Source organism: Cryptomeria japonica, chromosome 7 (assembly GCF_030272615.1).
Source record: "Cryptomeria japonica chromosome 7, Sugi_1.0, whole genome shotgun sequence".
NCBI classification, from domain to species: domain Eukaryota; kingdom Viridiplantae; phylum Streptophyta; class Pinopsida; order Cupressales; family Cupressaceae; genus Cryptomeria; species Cryptomeria japonica.
In genome coordinates this window covers 181,404,715-181,428,702 of record NC_081411.1, presented here as the reverse complement: position 1 = coordinate 181,428,702, position 23,988 = coordinate 181,404,715, and the positions used below count along the sequence as shown (strand labels likewise).

General features: G+C 35.3%; 2 protein-coding genes across 20 annotated transcripts; both read left to right on the top strand.

The window, feature by feature from the left end:
- Nucleotides 1-1,302: 1,302 nt before the first annotated feature.
- Nucleotides 1,303-13,485, top strand: LOC131855776 (disease resistance protein Roq1-like). 2 transcript variants are annotated; one of them, XM_059207783.1, is made up of 4 exons: nucleotides 1,303-2,050; nucleotides 2,169-3,285; nucleotides 3,364-3,630; nucleotides 12,271-13,485. In XM_059207783.1, the coding sequence occupies exons 1-4, from the start codon at nucleotides 1,512-1,514 to the stop codon at nucleotides 13,483-13,485; spliced, it is 3,138 nt and encodes a 1,045-aa protein (XP_059063766.1). In that variant the 5' UTR covers nucleotides 1,303-1,511. The 2 variants fall into 2 exon arrangements, with proteins under 2 accessions (XP_059063766.1, XP_059063765.1); XM_059207782.1 differs by having other exon boundaries at nucleotides 1,305-2,050; nucleotides 2,163-3,285.
- A 171-nt stretch (nucleotides 13,486-13,656) lies between these two features.
- Nucleotides 13,657-22,114, top strand: LOC131048451 (uncharacterized). 18 transcript variants are annotated; one of them, XM_059207771.1, is made up of 10 exons: nucleotides 13,657-18,360; nucleotides 18,556-19,082; nucleotides 20,190-20,259; nucleotides 20,353-20,415; nucleotides 20,658-20,727; nucleotides 20,821-21,028; nucleotides 21,126-21,195; nucleotides 21,289-21,351; nucleotides 21,637-21,700; nucleotides 21,786-22,114. In XM_059207771.1, exons 1-2 carry the CDS (start codon nucleotides 13,657-13,659, stop codon nucleotides 19,051-19,053), a joined length of 5,202 nt encoding a protein of 1,733 aa, XP_059063754.1. In that variant the 3' UTR covers nucleotides 19,054-19,082; nucleotides 20,190-20,259; nucleotides 20,353-20,415; nucleotides 20,658-20,727; nucleotides 20,821-21,028; nucleotides 21,126-21,195; nucleotides 21,289-21,351; nucleotides 21,637-21,700; nucleotides 21,786-22,114. The 18 variants fall into 18 exon arrangements, 15 of the variants coding, with proteins under 15 accessions (XP_059063754.1, XP_059063755.1, XP_059063761.1 ...); XM_059207772.1 differs by having other exon boundaries at nucleotides 20,353-20,433; XM_059207778.1 differs by having other exon boundaries at nucleotides 20,353-20,560; nucleotides 20,821-20,883.
- Nucleotides 22,115-23,988: the final 1,874 nt, after the last annotated feature.

Here is a 23,988-nt window from a genome sequence, read left to right as displayed (position 1 = left end):
CCACTTTTCTATGCCATTCCAACCAAGTATCTTTTCCAGTTAATATTTCCCCAATCAATGAAACAATGGACTGCATTGTAAATTGAAAATAAATGTATATAGAATTTGTAGAGTTTGCAAATTTAAAAGATTGCTCAAAATCTCTTGCCAAACTTTACCAAATATAACAAGATATAAAATTCTTGTACAAATAAATAAATTGATTTCACCTGAATCAATTTTTTTTTTGTTTCCGTATTTTGATTCTGTAGAAAGCTGCAATCTTCAAATGCTTCACATAAAAATATACTCCAAACTAGCAGAAAATAACAATCTGAAATCTCTGTTAGCAGCAGATAGAAAAAAGAATGGAAAGAATGGCAATCTGAATATAATTTGTATTCCAATAAAAATTAATCTAAATAAAACTAAACCTGTGAAGAGAACTAAACCCATGAAAAGATATTAACATTTCTATATGATGTGGAGAAAAGTCCCAGGTCTTTAGACTATATATCTTTTTCCTAAAAAGCCAAAAGAAGTTTGGGAAGAAAGAGTGTGTATTTTTTGCACTTCCAGACATGGGGAAACAACAAAACATTTCAGTTTAGAGTGTGATGTCTTCAAAAACAACAAGGACAGTTATGTACATATCTTGATAGCTAGCTAATGACATAATTTATTCAATGAAGAGTTTGTTGAAAAGTTAGAGATGCTTATCATCACTTCGAATTTTCCTTTCTTCCAACGTAGTGGTTCGATACTTCGCTTTAATCAAGCGTGGTTGGTGGATACTTCACTTTAAACAAGCGTGATACCTATTTTACAGTGCAGAATAAAATTTCTTATAACTTTCCGTATTGCTTTCAACCCTCTCGCGCAATTTCCCTCATCTTTCTGTTACAATAGACAGCCACTACTTTGGCAGAAAAAGACAGGCATGCACGTGGTGGGAAATGGGTAAAGCCAATCCGTATTGCGCGCAATTTATCTTTCTGTTACAATATACAGCCACTACTCTTGCAGACAATTTTTATGGAAGTAAAGCTAAGACGGCAGAAAAGACAGGCATGCACGTGGTGGGAAATGGGTAAAGCCAAAGAGATGGCGTATCTCGCAAGGTGATCCCATTGCGTTAGAAAAGAACGCAAAAGACAGCCACTAACGCTAATGTACAGTTTGTAATGAAGAAAAACAGAGGAAAAGACACAGCCATGTGAATAGATAGGTCTGGTAGACCCGTGGCTCTCCTTCGTAACACATGGGTTTTAAGTACCTACGTCGTTCTCAACTTTTCTAAGTGGCCCACAAAGTAACTTTCAAACCTTTCTTTCGTTCATTCCTGGTTTTAATCATGCAATTTCTCCGTTTGTACAACTTACAAGTCGGTCTTCTCCCTATTTTCCTCGTTGCTTCTAGGGACTAATGAACCTGCCTATTCTATCTATATGCTAACTGCAATCTAGTGCAATTCACTCTTCTCTTCCTCTTCCACATTTCTGAAAGTGCAGTAAGCATTTGAGCTAAAACCAATGGCATCTTCATCATCATCATCCCACTCAAAGAAAAGAAAAGATGGCTTCTCAGGAATTGAACCTCCAGGCACGAGGCGAAAGGCTTCTGACTCGACAACACTGTATGATGTGTTTATCAATCACAGAGGCCCTGATTCCAAACAAACTCTGGCTCTTCCGCTCTACGAGTCTCTTGAGGAGTTAGGAATACGGGCTTTTCTTGACAAGGAAGAGATGGAACTTGGACAATCCTTTCCTTCTGCCATTGAGACTGCTATCAACTCTGCGCTAGTTCATATCGCTATCATCTCCAAGAGATATGCAGAATCCCCTTGGTGCTTGCAGGAGCTGATTCTCATGCAACAGACTAAAGCTAAGATTATTCCTGTTTTTTATGGGGTGGAACCCTGGGAAGTGCGATACATAGAAAAGGGAGCGTACGCTGATGCATTCATTCAATACCAGAACAAATCCAGGTACTTGGAGAAGCTTGATGTCTGGAAGAAAGCTCTTCAAGATATTTCATTTACCGCAGGTCACGAAATAAAAGATTTGAAGTAAGATTTCTTTGTTTCCATTCTACTTTGATTTAAGCCTTTGCAAATAATATTTGGTTGCTTTTAATAAGTAAAATTTATTTCTCATCAAATTCCCCTTTCCCTTGTGAAGCGTCAGTGACTACGAAAGGATAGTAATAGCAGTGCAAAAGGAAGTTCAGAGGGGAAAACGTTTGCATGTTGCCAAGTATCCAGTAGCACTTGATAAGCTTGTACAAGATTTTCAAAGGCGATGCCTTGAGAAGCTTGTACAAGATTTTGAAATCAAGCGTGGACAGAATGAAAGGAAAGGGAAGGCTGGGATCGTTGGCATTTTTGGAATCGGTGGGGTAGGCAAAACAACTCTTTGCAAAGAGTTGTTTAACCGAAAGCGTGGAGAATATGATCGAGCCTGTTTTCTATTTGATGTCCGGGAAGCCTCAGCTAGAAGCAAGTTACCTTCTTTGCAAAAGCAACTCCTCAAAGATCTCTTTGGTGTAAAAAAGCCCAGTTTTCAAAGTACAGAGGAAGGGTCAAGTTCTATCTTTGATCATATAGAGAGAAGCGAACTTCCGAGCTTCCTAGTTGTTCTTGATGATATTAATCACCTGGACCAGTTAGAGACTTTTATGATAATGGATTTGCTAAAGAAACCTGGTAATAGTCTTGTAATTATTTCAACCCGTGATGTAGGGGTGCTTAAAAGGGCCGGAGTTGAGGTTTGTTATCACTTACAAGGAATGGATAAAGTTGATTCCAGAGATCTTTTTAGTTTGCATGCTTTCTCCCAACCACATCCGGCTACCGGATATGAAGATCTTGTTGATGCCTTTTTACGTGTTTGTGGAGGCTTGCCTCTGTCTCTAAAAGTTTTGGGAAGGCATGTTCATAATCAAGATATAAATTACTGGAGGATAGCGCTGGACAAGTATGGCGAGAGATTGCATGTAGACATAAAACAAATACTTAAAATAAGCTATGACGCTTTAGAGACAGAAGAAAAACAAATTTTCATAGATATTGCATGCTTTTTTGTTGATAATTTGACGGACACTGCCATAAGAGTATGGAAGGCATCGGGATGGAAAGCTGAATATGGACTGCAAACATTAAAAGACAGGTGTCTTGTTGAAGAAATAAATGATTCCGTGCCTGTATTGAGAATGCATGACCATCTGCGGGACTTGGGAAGAGAAATGGCAAACGAACCTAGCCATCCTCCTCGCCTGTGGCGTCCTCGGGATCTTAAAAATTTGGTAAGCTTGTTCCTGCTTAAGACATCTGCTATATATCCACTCCAATGATATGCTAAATCTTAACTTCTGTGAATCCAGGAACCCAAGGGATTTGAAAACATTCTTATTCAAACCAAAAGGAGGTGTTTCCATTCCTTTTTTGACGAGTCCCTTAAATCTAGAATTACGTTCCTATTGGGGGAACTGGATGACAGTGCTGCGATTTCAACTCCTTTGCTATTGCTTCAACTGGATGTGGAGGGATATTTATCCGATTCAATTCCTTCATGGATTCCACTCCAAAATATGCAGTGTTGTACAATCAACGGTGGTCATTTCAATAGATTGTGGCGGCAAGATGTCCAGGTATTCTCTTCTTTTCCATTTAAAAAAAATTATATTAATCTTATTATCAAAAATAAAGATATAAATTTTTTATAGTTTATATTATTGAATTCGAAAGTGTTTGGATTTGATTGTGTGATTTTTTTAATCAACATTTTTGAATCATATTCTATAATCTATCATCAGAATAAAATAAGTTGGAGAAGAGAATGGATGAATAGATAATAGACCAAGAACAACTAAATTGTGAGGGATGAAAAGTGACATGAAGACTTAGGCAAAAATAGAAAATTGAGAAGAGTTGACTTTTAAATTAATAAATGAAAAGAAATAAAGAAGAAAGAAAATAGAAACAAGGATAAAGCCCAAGAATAATTTGAGAAAGGATGGGAGAAGAAAAATGCCTAAAAATCAAAATGCAAAAGTAATTTAAAAGTATGTCTATCTATGAATGCAAGCATGTGAGTATAAAAAATAAATAATTATATGAAAATATATGTGAATATATATAAAAACACACATATATACATGTTTATTTTTGCGTGAGCGTGTGTGCGCATACACCTATACATATACATATACCTACACAATCATATATGCATAGGCATAGACATAGACATACACGTACATACACATATACATTTATACATACATATACATATGTCCATGTAGGTAAGTGTGCGTAATGCATATATGCATGAATGAGATTAGGTAACAAAATCAAAAACTAATGTGACAAAGAGAAAGGAGAAGAGAAAAAGGAGAAAGAAAAAAAGAAAAGTTAATTTTGAGAGTGGAGGGTAGAAAAAGAAGAAAAAATAAATAAATTGAAGTAGACATAAAGTCTTAAAGTTGTAGGTGCCTCATCTTAAAACAATGGGAAAGAGAGGTTAGATGGGTAGGCAAGTGATAGAGAGGAGGGAGAAGGGTGGTTATTGATTTTTATGGCCTTTTTGAGTTTTCTCTTGAAATAGTTTTCATGTTTGTCGAGAATTTGGGTTTCTTCTAAGTAGATATGGCATTTGGTTTTGGAGTTCTTAGCTAAGGAAGATTTCAAGGCATCATCATGTTTGATGTTGTTACTATGCCCCTTTGTCCTAATGCTATAGGAGTAGTGACTTATCTCACCCATGTAGGGGGTGCCACAAGAACACATCACCTTGTAGGCTCTTGAGTTGAGAAGGGGATCTATATTGTCTTTGAGAGAAGGGATAAGGTTTCTTAAAGGAGAGGAATTTAAAGGTACAATATAGACACTTTCCTTGAAGGATCTTAGAGGATTTGTTGGAGATACCTTCAATATAGGAGAGAGAGGTGATGTAGGTGTTTGGTGGGGAATATCCCTGAGTTTGGAGAAAAAATAATATTTTAGTTTGATTAAACTATCTCTTTATATATTTTCTTTTATAACCATTCAATTTAAAACGTGTAAAGTGAGCAATTTCATGCTCTAGGTGCTCACTTGTGCTCAATCTCCATAAACCATATGTTTTAATAAAATTTATTTTTATTTATAGTTACTTAAACTCACTTGTGTTGATAAATTGGCTTGAAACGTGACACAATTTTGTGCTTTTAACCTCCTTTCTCTTCGTCACATTAGCTTTTCCATCTTTACTTGCAATCCCTCTTATGTATGTGTATGCAAATATACATGTGTGTGTATTTGCATGTATGTCATGCTTATTCTTACACACACACACACACACACACACAACATATACATATACATGAGTATATGTCCTCTTGTATATGTGTGCGCACACGCGCGTGCTCGCATATGTCCATATATATGTGAGTATGTAAATATACATGTGCATGTGTATATCTATATATGAATATATGTGTGTATATGCTCACACAATGTACTAATATGTTTGTAGTCATACACACATACATATTTATTATTTCATTTTTTAGCCTCTTTTGTGTGTGTGTGCGCGCGCATGTGTGTCCATGCATGCATGTGTGTGCGCGTGTGATACAGAGACATACTTTTAAATTATTATTTTTTTAGTCTTAAAGCATTTTCTTCCACCCAACATTCCGCATTTTCTTCCACCCAACATTCCTATTTTTCAATAGTTCTTGGGCTTCATCCTCTTTTATATTTTGTATTTTCTTTCTTTCTTTTTATTTTTAAGATTGAAGTTAACTCTTCTCAATTTCCTCCCTGCTGTGTCTTGGTTTTCATGTCACATCACCCCCCTCCACTATTTAGTTGGTCTCAGCCTACTATTTACTCATTTGTTCTCTTCTCTTGTTAACTTTATGTACGAACCTACCTAGAATTAAAATAATAAATCAAATATAATGAATCCATGAGTTCCATCGTGGCTATTAAATACTAAAATTTATTTATTATTTAATTTAGATTCCAACATATACACAAGAATTTTAAATAAACAAAAGGAAAAAACTTCCTTTTACAAAATGCCCCAATGGTCATTTTAACTTCCATACAATTATATAATAAAAGAACTTGACATGCAACCTCCATGTGAGAACACCATTAAAGTTATTTGCCACCCAACCATGAAGTGTATGCTTCATTGGTGTCCTTTGAATGAAGAATTTGTCCCTGCACAAGGATGATTTGCAATTTGGAATTGTTTGGAGTTATGGAATCTAGTGTAAAATGATATATCTAACATTCTAAGGCATAATGAAATGCTAGTGTAAGTATATCATGATATAGCAAAGAGAAAGAAAAATAATCAAATAGTAAGTATTCCCTAATGATTAGTAGACTTTAGCCAAAGCATATTTTTAATTTGACTATCAACAAGTAGATTAATAGATGAAATCTACCCTTCTCCGCTACTTCATATTCAACAGCCATACAACCAAAAATTAACCAAATATCTAATTAATTAATAAAATATCAAAAAATATTACATGATCTTAAATTATATAGACTTGAGATATTATTATGACAAGATCAATACACATTCAAGTAATTCCTTAGATATACGAAGAAGACTAGATCAAATCCCAAGATAAACCCTAGCTTGAATCTATATTGCTTTATCTTAGAAAATAAGTCAAAGAACTTTATACTTCTGAAGCTTAATTTCTATCTAAAAGTATTTTTTTTTAAAATCAAAGATAATAACTTTTCTCACAACTTTCATACATTGATATTGGATAAACTAGACTATTGCTCCTTTTATTGTTTTCATATCCATAGCATTCCAAGTTACTCCTTCCAAAATATCTATGAAAAGTATTACACTAAACTCAAAATATTCTAGATCTACTTTATATCAAAAGAATGCAATCCATATTAATACAACTTAGGCGAATATATATACATATACATATATAAACTTATGTGTTTTCATCTCAAGTTATTTGTTCCTTGCAAGATGAGATCATTTTATTTGTTATATCCATGAGTCATAGCGTAGTTGGAATTAATATGTCAAACTATATTTCCTAAACTATACTCTAAATAAAAAAATATTTCTTGTCCATATAATGGCTTTATGTAAACATAAACATTTGTGAGGAAGCCTAATAAGTTTATCTTCTATATGAATTCCTTTATAATCTCTCTTTTGAAATCTTGGCGATAGACTAATAAAGAGGTTATACTATATTTCTTATTTAACCTTTCATGTATAGACATGTTTGAAATTTATGATCACTAAAGATAAAGAAAATTCTATAATTTAACATCAACGTATGCAATAAACATGACATGTTCAAGACACAATATTAGTGTTACCTAAATTTCATTATAGCTCATTCCGGTAGAGCTTATTGATTTGAAACTGAAGAAAATCCTCTTTGAATTGCATTCAAGTGTTTAAGGAAAAGTATAAAATTATCTGATAGTTTCATGCAATTACTCAAATGTGTGACAACATGTAGAAGTTTTCGCAAGTTTCTATATGAAAGTTAGTTTTATTCATCATAAAAGAAAGTACACTTGTCTCACATAAGTCACGAGACTAACTTATTCAATGTGAATAGAAGAAAGTATATACATGAATAAGTAAATAAATGTAAATAAGAATTGAGACCAGTCGTTGCCTGAATGATTGGTTCGTGGTGTCACTCTGCTATGTGTATTGTCTCTGGTCTCTTGTGTCTCCCGCTGCGCTAGATAGCTCCTAGTGCCTGCTTTTGAATAATGAGGATGATGTTAGATCATAAAATCCAAGCAGTGAAAAGCAGTGACAAATCTCAAGCATCCTATATACAGTTATCCCTATATATATATATATATATATACATACTGACTCAAATACACATTGAACAAGAAGCTGAAGACAGTCAAGTCATCATATTATACTCCTCCAAAACATGCATTTGTCTTCTAGCTTGTTTTCTTCATGTGCAACTACAAGAGAAAAATTATGTTCTTTTGACTAATCATATTCAGCATGTGGAGTAAAATGGGCTTCCCACAAGGGTTGAGCCTAGAATGCGTCGTTACAAATACAAAAAATCATGATGAGGAGCATAATTCATGATCAAATACAGTTCAAGGATCGCAAGCACTGTTAAGGGCATGTTCTGAAAATGCAGTCACAGTGCCATTTATGACAGTAATAGGACAATATGGCCTAGGAATATAACAGTAAGCTTCATATAACAGGGCAAATACACCGAATAGTGGAGACCAAAGCCTTGTAGCCAAAAGCATACAAAGAATAGTGAGGAACAAAAGTCCCAAGGTTCTAAGTTACAGTCATAAATTATAGGTGAATGATGAGCGACATCAATTCCACACATCTTTCCAAGAACACAGTGACAAAGTCAGGGCAATCTCTTAGTACAAGGTTTAAAACAGTGAGCAGAGATACCAACATAGCATAAAATTTATCAGTTGTATAAGATATACATCGTAAAACAATGGTTTAATAAAGATCACGATCAGTACTGTCAAAGCCCATAGAATCATTGATAAGAGTCATCTATAGTCTAATGTCACAAGTGATAAGAGTGTTGACACAGAAATATGACTTTCAGAAACTTGAAAAACCTTCAAAGGTAACTTGTGTATTCTCAAAGCTTGATCATAAGATCACTTTCAAAAAGAACCCTGTATAGTTAGAGTAATTAAAGATCACAAGTGATAGAGTGTTGACACAGAAATATGACTTTCAGAAACTTGAAGAACCTTCAAAGGTAACTTGTGTATTCTCAAAGCTTAATCATAAGATCACTTTCAAAAAGAACCCTGTATAGTTAGAGTAATCAAAGATGTTTTGAGAAGAATGTATCTAGTTATACCAGTAATCTCATTCAACACAAATCAGAATGCTGAGAACACTTTACTCACAGAGAGCAATCCAAAAGACAAGGCATACAAGGAGGTTCTGCCTCAAAGGGGGACAAGATTTAGTGCTTTAAGCTTTGTGGATTCTACAGTTAAAGGATCATCTAAAGAGTAATAGACAGTGGATAGGTAAGGCTCATGACAGTGTGGAAAGGTCACAAAAGCATAAAAGTGATTATGAATCAGTCACAATGTAAAAGCATTCACACATTAAGATTGGATTAAAAGAAAAGATAGTGCATTATAAAGCAGCCATCATACCATGACAGACACAATAAGGTGACTACAAGAAATACTAGTTATAGTAAGTGATAGCACTGAAGACAGTGCATATAGCTTGAGGTTTCAGTGCCGAATTAGAATAAGGAAATAAAGACAGTCAGAATGTTGCAGGCATTTGTTATCTACTTTATTCTAAGAAATAAATGGTATATCAAACAAGCATTATCCAGAGGGCCCAAATCCTTAAGGCCAGTCATGAAAGCTCCAAATATAAATAAGACAGTCTAAATGATTATAAGACAGTGATCAACAACATATTATGACAAGTGACAAGAAACAGTCATTAGCACAAGATGCTAGTATTTATAGCATGTATCAAGTATTCATAAAGATCAATGAGCATTATGTAGATCACAAATATAAAGGCACAGAAGCTGCAAAACGTCTCATTGAGATTACATTAACAGTCAATAAATTCTATGAAGGGATAGGATTCAAGCCAAAATTCCTCCATAACATATGTCGGGAATGACAATCAGTCAAAAGAAGTCAACATCCATGGATTGATGTAAAGCATTATAATATAGGTTAAGGATGTGTTACAGTCAAGTACAGCCTTGGACTGTACAAGGGCATAGAAGATGAATGAATAATACACAGTCCAACCAAGGTCTTGAGCTGTCACAATGAACTCTTTGAGAGCAGTCATAACAGATTTAAGGGAATGATCCTGATAATATAGACATTCACCAATCGAAAATGCAATGACAGTTCACGTACCAGTATATAAAGACAGTGATGGCAAATTGCTCATACAGAATACAGTCATGAAAGAATCACTTGAAATGGGCATCACAACTGAGACAGTTAAGGGTAAATTATAAGGAGCAATATCTTCTAGAGGACAATGCTTCTTTTAAGAAGCAGTATTAATGATTAGATAGTATTTGAGAGTCATACTATAAGAACAAACCTAATGGTAGTAAGCAAGAAGTCACAAGTGAACCCTAATCATGACACGATCATAGGAAAACAGTCATTGTTTTTAGACATCAACTACAGCAAGTGCAACACAAAGGTAGAAGTTTTCGCAGTGATCTGAGAAGATATCACATAAACATTTCCAAAATAATTCCTATGTGCAGTCTTAGAGTAGTGGAGGGACTCACCTAAAGCAGTTTGTTAGGGAGCTCGATCTGCAAAATCATTTTCAAAACCTCTATCAGACCTCAAAGATGAAAAACCCTCATTTTGGCGCCCAAGAGTTTTCGAGAGAATGAGAATGAGAAATGAAATGAATAGAAAAGTGTTCGCCTCACGTTTTGTGTTTAGGGTTAACCCTTTACCCTAAAAAATGTCGATGGCATTTAGGTTTTGGGCCTATAAATTATAAATAAATTTCTCATATTAGAATCAATTTCTTTTGAGAATGTAATATTTTACTATGCCTTGAAACTCTTGCATCAAATTTCTATTGAGGACTATATTAACATGATGTGTATAAATCAGTTATTCATTTAGGGATGCAAAGTTCTATTGAGGAATATATTAAAATGATGTGTATAAATCATTTATTCATTTAGGGATGCAAAGTGATTGACATTTATTACTTTTTGAATAGTCAAAAGGAATGCTGTTATAATTTATGAGGGAAAAATAATGCAAAAGAGTATATAGATCATGTGTCAAAGATATAGGGGTCGTTGAGGAGGTTGAGAGACATTTGGAGGGTTTTTAGGCTTTTTGGAGCAACTTGGAGTATTTTTGGGGTGCGCTTATGGTAAACTTGGTCAAAGTTGACCTTTTCAGCTTTTTGGAGCACTTTTTGTGAGGATCTAGTTGCTACATTTTAGGATTTTTGGAGGCATCCAGCCCAAGTTAGTTAGAAACCCTATTCTCATGGGTTTTTGGAGGGAGATATTCCATATAATCATTCTTGGACTTCATTATACTTGGTTCTTATTTTGATGCAGTTTCTGTCTTAGAGGACTCTAAGCATTACTGAGCAGATTTTGTAACTCAAGGATATATGAAATACAAAGAGCATTGGATACCATTCATTAAGTGTTTTGCCTTCTTTTTATTGCATTTTTGTGTGTTATCAGGTGATTGATCAAGTTATTTGTGAAATATTTCTTATTTCCTAGTACCTTTGTCTCATTTTTATACCTTTTATGCAGAAAGTATGTTCATGCAGGTTATTGATTGTGTCTATACTACATATGGCTCTGAAATTGTGAAGTTTTTCTTCCTTTTATAGGTTAGTGTGTGTGGTGGCCTTTTAGTGAAATATTTATTCTGAGACATGTTGTAAGGACTTGTGCAAATTCAACTTTAGTCATTTTGGAATTCAAGTGTTGTAGTTCTGATTTTTCATAATCCCCATCAAGTTAAGTTCTTTTAGGTGAAGTATCAGATAGGAAGCCAGCTTTCTCCAGAGATTCACTCCAAGTCTTAGGTGACCCATTGCCTAGGAGTGTTTCCATGTTTCTCTAGAAAGCTAAGTTCTACAACTTAGCATAGAGTGCAATTTTTTAAGGATAACAATTAATATAAACAAAATACAATCCTTCAAATCCCCTCTCTCTATATATTTTTTTACTTATCCATTTTCCAAAATATTTTACTTACAAAATTCCATTATGCTGATCTCCTTATTTTCATAAAGATTATCATTTTCACATTTTGAATATGTTATTTGCAGTTTTCCCATATTCAACGCGTCTGTAATACTTGCCATGCTGACTATTTCAACATGCACCCAATCCTCTATTCTTTTGGTTACCAAAAATTTAATTCCTTGTAGGTTCAAATTTTTACCATAGAAAGAAAAAGAATAATCTGTTGATATCTGTATATATTTATGATCACAAACCGATATTAAAGAAGAATACAAAAACTTATTATAGTTTTAAAAATAAAAATGTCATATTTGATTCTTAAAGAAGTTAATGGTTGAAATATCATTTCATATATAAGTGCCAGGAAAGGAAAAGAGAGTTGACATTTTTTTTTCTGATGATATGATCCAAAATGTTGTATAAAAAATCACATTATAAAATCCTAGAATTTCAAATCCAAATGCTTTTTGTTACGGTTATTTCCTTGCTACCATTGAAAGTTCAAAACAATTCTATTTTGATTTGCAGGCTCCTTCCCAATTGAAAGTACTAGAAATTAGCGAGCAATGTAATATAATAAGGCTTGTAATTAGTGGAAATCATTGTCCGAAACTTCAATTCTTGGAACTTTCTTGCATGGAAAATCTTATTGAAGTGAAGTTTACCAATTGTGAAGATTTTGAAAGATTAAATTCTCTTAAGATTAGTGATTGTAAAGATCTCAAAAGATTGTCAGTGACATCCGATCTTACAAAGCTTGAAGAATTGAACATTAGTGCATGCTCTCAGCTTGATGAGGCAAGCCTCGACCACCTGCAATACCTCAAAAGAATTACAATTTCAGATTGTAATTTGAAAAGTATGCGAGGAATATCCAGTTTTACGAAGCTTGTAGAATTGAACATTAGTAGATGTTCATTACGTAACGGGTTAAGCCTTGAACAACTGGTCTGCCTCGAAAAAGTTATGATTGAAAACTGTTCTAATTTGAATAGTGTGACAGGTATATCTTATCTTCCAAAGCTTGTAGAACTAAGCATTTCCTTGTGCTGGAAGCTTCATCTTGAGTTGCGTCTGGTGGCTTTGAACTTTCTGAAGAGGATAACAGTTGATTCGTCTCTCAAGGTTAAATCTTTTGAGCTAGATGGTTGTAAACATCTGGAAACAGTATCAGGAACAAACATTAACTTTTCAAAGATTCAAATGGTAACCATTAGTGCCTGTCCAGAGCTTAGGGAATTGCCAGTTATCTATGGTGCAAATTGCCTGGAGAAAATTACAATTAATGGTTGTGTGAAGCTCAATTATCTTCAGTTGACGGATTGTAGAAATTTGAAAGGATTATCCGGTAACTTTGATCTGGCCGAACTGTCCATCAACGATTGCCCAATGCTTGCAGAGCTGCCATTTTTTGGGCATGCGACATGCCTTAAGGAGATTCGCATTCTTCGGTGTGGAAACCTAGAAAACATAACTTTGCCAACGACTCTGAAGCGTCTTGAGTTGAATGCTTGTGGAGAACTGAAAAATCTTACAGGAATATCAGCTCTTAAAGAATTGGTAGGATTGAATATTCATGCATGCCCTAAGCTCCAGGATTTGGGTGTTGCACATCTTACCAAGCTTGTAGACTTGGAAATTTCTGAGTGTAGGGAGCTTGAGCTTTGCCTCTCGGGTATGAGCTGTTTGGAGAATATTGCCATTATTAAATCTGAGAAGCTGCAGACCATAACGCTGCCATAAAACCTCACTAAGCTCACATTGGAAGCTTGCATAGAATTAAAAAGAATAGAAGGAGTATGTGACCTTACACAACTTGTAGAACTGAATATAAAAAATTCCCCCGAGCTTGAGGTTGATTTGCATCTTTCTGGATCGAACTGCCTGTATTTGATTTCTGTTGAATGTTGCAATATGAACAGCATAACACTGCCCGTGACAGTCCTAGAACTCAAAGTGCAGAATTGCAGAAAATTGCAAAGGATTGCAGGATTGAAAGATTTAATAGAGCTAACAGAGCTCTACATTAGTGAGTGTCCAGAACTTAAGGAGATTCCAAGCCTTGCCCAAGCAAGCCACTTTGAGAGGATTAAAATTGTCTCATGCAATAAGCTACAAATCATAACACTACCAACAAAACTCATCAAACTTGCTGTGCAATGTTGCGGGCATTTGCAAAGGATTGTAGCAATGCCTGAACTTAAAGAGGTTATAGAGCTGTGCGTTAGTGACTGTCCGGAGCTTGAGGAGCTGCCAGTTATTTATGGTCCAAGCTGCGTGGAAAGGATTACAATTAATGGATGCGGGAAGTTCTGTCGCCTTCAGGTGACTGATTGTAGGATTTTGAAAGGAGTCGGGGGTAAGTTTGCACAGTTGAAGATATGGGATTGTCCACAGCTTGAAGAGCTGCCATGGTTTGCACATCTAACTTGCCTTGAGGAGATCCTCATTTACAGATGCGGAAAGCTGAAAGAAATAACTTTGCCAACAAATTTGAAGCTTCTTCACTTGGATGCTTGTACAGAACTACAAAGTGTGTCAGAAATATCTCATCTCAATAATCTTGAACAAATGATTATTTCTCAGTGTTGGCAACTTGAGCTTAAGTTGCATCTTGAGAGTATGAACTCTCTCCAGCGCATCACGTTTGATGGATGTGGGAAGCTCAGATCTTTTCTATTGAACAAATGTCAAAATGTGAAGGGAGTGTCCGGTAACTTTGATGTGGAAAGGTTATCCATATGTGATTGTCCCCAGCTTGATGAGTTATGCATATCTGATTGTCCAGGATTAAGCTGCCTGGAGAGGGTTACTATTGAATCATGTGATAAACTGCAAAAAATAACACTGCCAACAAAATTCACGAATCTCAATATGCAACGTTGTAGACATTTGCAAAGGATTGAAGGAATGAATGACCTCACAGAGCTGTGCATTAGTGAGTGTGAGGAGCTTTGTGAGTTGCCCAGTCTTGCCAGACTGAGCTGCTTGAAGAGGATTAAAATTGACTCTTGTAAGAAGCTGCACAGAATAACACTACCAACGACAGTCAATGAACTCTCGGTGCACCGGTGTGAAAGATTGAAAATGTTAGAAGGAATCGACAATCTAACAGAGCTGACAAAGATCTTCATTAATGAGTGTCCTGATCTTGAGGAGTTGCCAATTCTTGCCGGAAAGACCTGCTTGGAAATCATTTACATTTACTCCTGTGAGAGGCTGCAAAATATAACACTACCAACAAAACTCGTCAAACTCAATGTGCAATGTTGCGGCCATTTGCGAAAGATCGCAGGAATGGATGATCTTACAGAGCTCTATGTTAGTGAGTGTTCGGAGCTTGAGGAATTGCCAAACCTTGCTAGACTAGGCTGGATGGAGAGCATCCATATTGACTCATGCGATAAGCTGCACAACATAACACTACCAACAACATTTAACAAACTCATTCTTGAAAATTGCAGAGGATTGCGAAGGATTGAAGGAATGGATGATCTAAAAGAGCTTACAAAGCTCTATATTAGTAGGTGTCCTGAGCTTGAGGAGTTGCCCATTATTTGTGGTCCAAATTGCCTGGAAACGATTACACTTATTGATTGTGAAAAGCTCAATCGCCTTGAGGTGACTGATTGTAGGATTTTGAAAGGAGTCTCGGGTAATTTTGCACAGTTGAAGATATGGGATTGTCCACAGCTTGAAGAGCTGCCATGTTTTGTACATCTAACTTGCCTTGAGGAGATCCACATTTTGAGGTGTGGAAAGCTGAAAGAAATGGCTTTGCCAACAAATCTGAAGATTCTTCACTTGGAAGGATGTGCGGAACTACAAAATATGTCAGAAATATCCCATCTCAATAATCTTAAACAATGGATATCCATATGTGATTGTCCCGAGCTTGAAGATTTATCCATATGTGATTATCCGGAAATGATGACGATTCACATTGAATCGTGTTATAAGCTGCAAAACGTAACACTACCAACAAAATCGATCAAACTCTTTCTGCAACGTTGCAGACATTTGCCAAGAATTGTAGGAATGGATGATCTTACAGAGCTGTGCATTAGTGAGTGTGAGGAGATGTATGAGTTAACAATTCTTGCCAGACTGAGCTGCTTGAAAAGGATTCAAATTGACTCTTGTCAGAAGCTGCACAACATAACACTACCAACGGCACTCATCGAACTCTCAGTCCACCAGTGTAGAAAATGGAAAATGGTAGAAGGAATCAGCAATCTTACAAAGCTTAAAATGATCTCCATTAGTAAATGTCCTGAGCTTGAGGAGTTGCCGATTCTTGCCGGAGTGAGCTGCTTGGAAAGTATTAACATTGACACCTGTGAGAAGTTGCACAATATAACACTACCAACTAAAGTCATGGTCATTTCTGGGTGTTCTCAGCTCAATCTTTCCGAAATGAACTGCTTGGAAAGTATTTACATTGATTCTTGTGAAAGGATACCCAGCATAACATTGCCAACTACACTCATCAAACTCACAGTAAGCAGGTCCAGAAAATTACAGCAAGTAGCAGGAATTGACAAACTTAGAGACATGGTCATTTCTGAGTGTCCTGAGCTTGAGGAGTTGCCAAATCTTTCTAAAATGAGCTGCTTGGAAAGTATTGACATCGATTCCTGTGAGAGGCTACATGACATAACACTACCGACTACAATCATGAAACTCAGAGTGAGCCAGTGCGAAAATTTGCAGCGAGTGGTCGGAACTGGCAATCTTGTAAAGATTGCAAACATGGTCATTTCCGAGTGTCCTAAGCTTGAGGAATTGCCAAATCTTTCTGAAATGAGCTGCATCGAAAGTATTGAAATTCATTCCAATCACAGGCTGCGTAACATAACACTGCCAACTACACTCGTGAAACTAGCAGTGTACCAGTGCACAAAATTGCAGCGAGTGGCAAGTACTGGCAATCTTACAAAGCTTATAGGCATGGTCATTTCTGAGTGTCCTGAGCTTCAGGAGTTGCCAAATCTTTCTGAAATGAGCTGCATGGAAAGTATTGACATCGATTCCTGTAAGAGGCTGCAAGACATAATACTACCGACTACAATCATGAAACTCAGAGTGAACCAGTGCAGAAGTTTGCAGCGAGTGGACGGAACTGGCAATCTTATAAAGATTGCAAACATGGTCATTTCCATGTGTCCTAAGCTTGAGGTATTGCCAAATCTTTCTGAAATGAGCTGCATGGAAAGTATTGAAATTCATTCCAATCCCAAGCTGTGGAACATAACACTGCCAACTACAGTCATGAAACTAGCACTGTACCAGTGCACAAATTTGCAGCGAGTGGCAAGTACTGGCAATCTTACAAAGCTTATAAGCATGGTCATTTCTGAGTGTCCTGAGCTTCAGGAGTTGCCAAATCTTTCTGAAATGAGCTGCATGGAAAGTATTGAAATTCATTCCAATCCCAAGCTGTGTAACATAACACTGCCAACTACACTCATGAAACTAGCAGTGTACCAGTGCACAAATTTGCAGCGAGTGGCAAGTACTGGCAATCTTACAAAGCTTATAAGCATGGTCATTTCTGAGTGTCCTGAGCTTCAGGAGTTGCCAAATCTTTCTGAAATGAGCTGCTTGGAAAGTATTGACATCGATTCCTGTGAGAGGCTGCATGACATAATACTACCGACTACAATCATGAAACTCAGAGTGAACCAGTGCGAAAATTTGCAGCGAGTGGTCGGAACTGGCAATCTTATAAAGATTGCAAACATGGTCATTTCCAAGTGTCCTGAGCTTGAGCGATTGCCAAATCTTTCTGAAATGAGCTGCATGGAAAGTATTGACATCGATTCCTGTAAGAGGCTGCAAGACATAATACTACCGACTACAATCATGAAACTCAGAGTGAACCAGTGCAGAAGTTTGCAGCGAGTGGACGGAACTGGCAATCTTATAAAGATTGCAAACATGGTCATTTCCATGTGTCCTGAGCTTGAGGTATTGCCTGAGCTTCAGGAGTTGCCAAATCTTTCTGAAATGAGCTGCTTGGAAAGTATTGACATTGATTCCTGTGAGAGGCTGCATGACATAATACTACCGACTACAATCATGAAACTCAGAGTGAACCAGTGCGAAAATTTGCAGCGAGTGGTCGGAACTGGCAATCTTACAAAGCTTATAAGCATGGTCATTTCTGAGTGTCCTGAGCTTCAGGAGTTGCCAAATCTTTCTGAAATGAGCTGCATGGAAAGTATTAAAATTCATTCCAATCACAGGCTGCGTAACATAACACTGCCAACTACACTCGTGAAACTAGCAGTGTACCAGTGCACAAAATTGCAGCGAGTGGCAAGTACTGGCAATCTTACAAAGCTTATAGGCATGGTCATTTCTGAGTGTCCTGAGCTTCAGGAGTTGCCAAATCTTTCTGAAATGAGCTGCTTGGAAAGTATAGATATTTGTGAATGTCCAACCGTTGAGGAGCTGCCAAGTGTTGCCAGATTGAGCTGCCTGAAGAGTATTAGCATTGAGTCTTGTGAGAAGCTGGCAAACATAGCAGGTATTGAAGAATTGCAGGCATTAGAAGCAATAAAGTTCCTATTTTACAGCAATGCAGCAATACAGGATTGCTTTCGCAAGTTGAAGGTATTAACTTTAACCTGTCTTTTAACATGCAATCGCATTTCTCTTCTCAACGGTATAGGTTTTTAGTTCATAATGAACCATCAGTTTTATTCTCATTAATACTCTGCAGATTTTCGAAGTAGTGTTTAAAGAGGATCTGCAATTGAAAATAATTTCCTTCGTAAAAACTAAGAGATTTTTCTTTACTCGTTTCAGAGTGTGCCCTCAGCCTTTATTCAAATAGTTGGAAAAGCAGCGGGTGAAGCGAAGTCAAATTTAAACCCTTCTCTGTTCTCTGAGGCTCATTTCTGCGCGAATCCAGACACTCTGTCTCAAACATTAGGTCATCTTGAGGGATCATGGAGTGCAATAATCGTATGCGGTGTGGTCGAGGCCAATATCTCTGATCTTCGTCGCACCGTACGCGAAAACATGAAATATTCGACTTTAGAAGACCTGGAACAGGGAGAATGGATAATTACTACGGTTACCACGGTAATTACGGAGCAACATCGCTGGGAACTTCTTGACTGTAGAGGCATTCAACGCTTTTGTTTCCCAAGGCTGGTCGACCTTGCGCAGCGGCGGATTGAATATTGTTTTCCCTGGCGATTAAAAACGAAGAAGTGGTGTGCGTGGGCTGTGAGGAAATGGGATGATTGCAGAGTTCTCCCCGCTTTGACCACAATTGTTGATAAGCTACATCAGAAATAAGAACACTGTTATTTGTTGATTATCTCAAGGTAACGTAAAAAAAACGTATTTCATTGGTGAGTACGAAAGAAAGGATTTTGTATTTTTTCTCTCGTTGGAACTAGGTGATTAAGGTGTAGTCGGAGTGATTTATAGTTGTTTCTAATGATTATGCTTATGGGACATCTTTTTAAGTATGATTTTTTAATAAATAGTGTATATATTATTTTTAAAGTATGATTTTTTAATAAATAGTGTATATATTATTTTTAAAGTATGATTTTTTAATAAATAGTGTATATATTATTTATTGAAAAATATGTTATATATTTTCAAGTATTTTAAAATATGTCAAATATTGAAATTTGGACTAATTTCAAATAGTCTTTTTTATTTCTTATAATTTTTGAATTTTTTTTTTATATTTTTTATAAATTTTGCGTATAGTCAATAATAAGTTTATAGCAGTCTATGGGCATGTGATTGTGGTCAGTGCACCAATTTGTAATTTGCATGTAAGAGGGTTTCCAGGCATGTTGTATTCCAATTTGAATCAATAAAGTTTTTTATTCTTTTAATTACTTTTGTTGTGTTTGATTTGACTGCGAGGCTAAATAGTCCATTATGGTCCCTCTATCCTTGATTGCATTCTTTTGTGTTTGATTCGGCTGCAAGGCTAGATAGTCCATTTCGGACCCTCTATCCTTGATTGCATTCTTCCTTCAGAACTAGTACGACTATCTCAAGTTGGCAGTCTAGCTACACCAAGCTCTTCAGGAATACTCCCACTCCCAAAGGAATTGAATCTCGGTCTAATACCACTTGATGTAGTATAGAGTAGGCCTTCAACATGACCCAAATCAGGCATCGAGACCCTTGGCTAGACCTGAGTTGGAGCATGTGACTATTCATTTCATTATGAAGGAGAGTGTGAAGGTGGACACCTTAATGTGTTTATGATTTTGAAAGTAGTCAAGATAAACCTACCTAGGAGACATTTGTACCAAATCAGATGGTCATGATAGAAGCTTTGTTGAATGAAACATTTGGCATTGATAGTTAGGTAAAGTTCAATAAATTCATTTAATTTAATTTAATCTTATTTTGAAACATAAGATTAACTAAATTAGTCTAGAATGATTATGATGAAAATTCAGGGTAAGAGTGTTCACCCTACTTGTAGCGGTCCTCCACCTCCCTATTTCATGACATCATCAAATCCATGGGGTATGTAATTAGTAAATAAATATAAATATTACATTTGAATTGTTGGACCTTATATGAATGGTATTATTCTAACTCATTTTCGATGTTGAATAGGTTGATGTTCAACTTTCGACAACAACACTTGGTAGTCAAGGTCATTGGTGAACTTTCACTCAAGTGAAGGAGAGTGCGAAGGTGGACACCTTAATGTGTTTATGATTTTGAAAGTAGTCAAGATAAACCTACCTAGGAGACATTTGTACCAAATCAGATGGTCATGATAGAAGCTTTGTTGAATGAAACATTTAGCATTGATAGTTAGGTAAAGTTCAATAAATTCATTTAATTTAATTTATTTATCTTATTTTGAAACATAAGATTAACTAAATTAGTCTAGAATGATTATGATGAAAATTCAGGGTAAGAGTGTTCACCCTACTTGTAGCGGTCCTCCACCTCCCTATTTCATGACATCATCAAATCCATGGGGTATGTAATTAGTAAATAAATATAAATATTACATTTGAATTGTTGGACCTTATATGAATGGTATTATTCTAACTCATTTTCGATGTTGAATAGGTTGATGTTCAACTTTCGACAACAACACTTGGTAGTCAAGGTCATTGGTGAACTTTCACTCAGGTGAAGGAGAGTGTGAAGGTGGACACCTTAATGTGTTTATGATTTTGAAAGTAGTCAAGATAAACCTACCTAGGAGACATTTGTACCAAATCAGATGGTCATGATAGAAGCTTTGTTGAATGAAACATTTGGCATTGATAGTTAGGTAAAGTTCAATAAATTCATTTAATTTAATTTATTTATCTTATTTTGAAACATAAGATTAACTAAATTAGTCTAGAATGATTATGATGAAAATTCAGGGTAAGAGTGTTCACCCTACTTGTAGTGGTCCTCCACCTCCCTATTTCATGACATCATCAAATCCATGGGGTATGTAATTAGTAAATAAATATAAATATTGCATTTGAATTGTTGGACCTTATATGAATGGTATTATTCTAACTCATTTTCGATGTTGAATAGGTTGATGTTCAACTTTCGACAACAACACTTGGTAGTCAAGGTCATTGGTGAACTTTCACTCATGTAACCTTTATTCATTAATGGTATTGTAAACTAATGTTAGGTAATTTTGATAGTTGAGTAACATTTGTTGTTTCATTTTTAAATGTTGACATCAAGTATTCCTCCTGATATTCATGGCACAAAGGAATATGGTGTTGTTACAACAGTAGAAAGCTTGGTTGATTTAACAAAGGTTTAAGACATACTAGTAAATTTTACATTACATTCGTTATCTTATTGATCTGTAATTGAAAAATTTAATGATACTCATTTGTACTTTAATTGTTATCTTGATGCTTATTGTAGGGGCTTGACTTAAGATTGTGAGCATGGTCCTATCGTAGATTAACAACATAATTATTTGTATGTGGTAAGTGATTATTCTATTATATGTCATTCTATATATATATATATATATATATATATATTAATGTTTATACTTTTTATTGTATTAGATGGAGCTCCAAAAAATTTAGAGAGGATGAGTAAGCAAGCTCAAAAGAAATCAGCACCATTTACATTTCCATCCACTTGATAATCAAAGGCAACTTGTGATCTATTTCTTTTCCCTAGAGGGAAATGACTACCTTAGGATTCTTTGTTGTATGCCTATATGGCAATTTTTAACATATATTATAGATTACAGATATGTGACATTTTATGTCTGTATGGCTTTGTTGTGAGCTTATATAGCTTTATTGGATATATATTATACTTTATCGATATATAATATTGTATGGCTATATGGATTTTTGGTTAATATGAATCATTTTTACCACTATTATCTATATTGCAAGTAATTAATTGAATGAATGAATAATTACATAAAGTTGAAATGCATATCTTTTGGCTCCAGTTATGATTTGAATTAGTTGAATGATTCAGTTTTTAAAAGCTTTAGACCTTCTCAACTATTACCACGTCATTGTTATAATATAAATGTTGGTAATACAAGAGATTTATCTTAGAAGTTGAAGACATAAACAATAGGTCATTATTCAAATTCTTAGTACAAGATTTGTTTTATGATTATTATAAAGAAATCTTTTTTACATTCTCTAACTTGCTTCTACTTTAGAAAACTTGTAGAAAACCATAATCTCAAGAAATATGAAAATAGTCTTCTACCTTTAATTCCTAGTAACCCTAGCAGTCAATGAGACTATTATGATATTACAAGAAAAATCCTATTATCTTTTATCGTCTAAATGAAATATATATTTAAGACATCCTATACATCTTTTGCATTTACATAAATGGCTTACCTCAATTCAAAAAAAAATATTTATGCTAAAGTAGGATCATATGAGTTGGCAAGAGACAATGAAAATGTTTCATACAAGAACAATAAAAGATAAAAAAATTCACCTCTCAAAATGATTATTCAATTCTATTTTTCAATTGTATCTATGTTTGATGATCATTTTTACAATAAATTAGTCAAAACCTAAAATATTAAGAAATTAGTTCTAAAATAGAAACACAAAATTTATATTGGATTGAATAGAAAAAAAATGTTACAAATATCCAAGGCCTTTGTAAGGAGGCAACCTGCTTTAACCAATAGTCAATGCAATATAATTTTATTGATGGTAAAATAATAGACTATGCCCTATTATTATACTAATTTTATTAAAGTTAATTAATGCTTTCCAAGCATATAGGACTGTTCAAAATAGCTCAATGGATGGCTTAAAAAGATTATGCGTCCAAATTCTTTATCATAATAAAGAATGAACTAGGATAAGAGTGTTTAAAGGGTCCTAACATCCCCTACATTTTGAAAATATTTATCCTCAATAGTTAGGGGAAGTAAATTATTGGACTTGGTGAAGTGATTCCCAACTAGCATCTTCAAGGTGCATACCATGCCACTAAACTAGGAACTTAGTGGTTATGTGGTTGTGAAGCTAGTGCAAGCATATATCCAAGATTGATTTGCACTAGAGGGTAATACTTCAGTTAGCATTGAGCTTAGGCAAAATAGTTTTAGCAAGAACATATTGGCCATGAAATTCTTCAAACAAGAGACATGAAAGTCAAAATGATAAGAGAAATTTTCGAATTCCATCTTGTAAGTAAGAGGATGATTTAAACATTGATGAAGTTTGTATTGACTATTCGCTTAGTCTTCATCCAAGGGACTATCTTCTACCATGTCATTCTTACATTATTTGTAGAATTTTCATAGGCTTGTGGATTTGTTTAAGGCTTAAATGTGTGCTCTCATGAGGTCACCATTTCCTAACAAAATATCTTCACACATGTCACTTGATAGCACTCATTAATTTCTTTAGGCTACTCTATCACAAGACCATGTGCACCAATTACAACACATGAATTTATTTCATTATTAACCTCTACCCATAGCCTTTTAAGCACATTTTCATCTATGTGCCTAGTTCACTATTTGACTTCCTTTTCTTAGTCCCTCAATCTCCCATAATGTTCTTTAGATTCTTTGACAACAGTGTAAAGATCCCTACAAAAAATCCTTAGTTCTCTCATCTATTCTTGTTTCTTCTTGATTTGACACCTATTAACATCTCCTTTGCATTACCCTAATAGGCCTATATGTTGCTTGCTTATACCCCATATACTACTATCTTTTAACACTATCACATCTTCATTTAATCCGCATGACCTTTCTTAGACCTC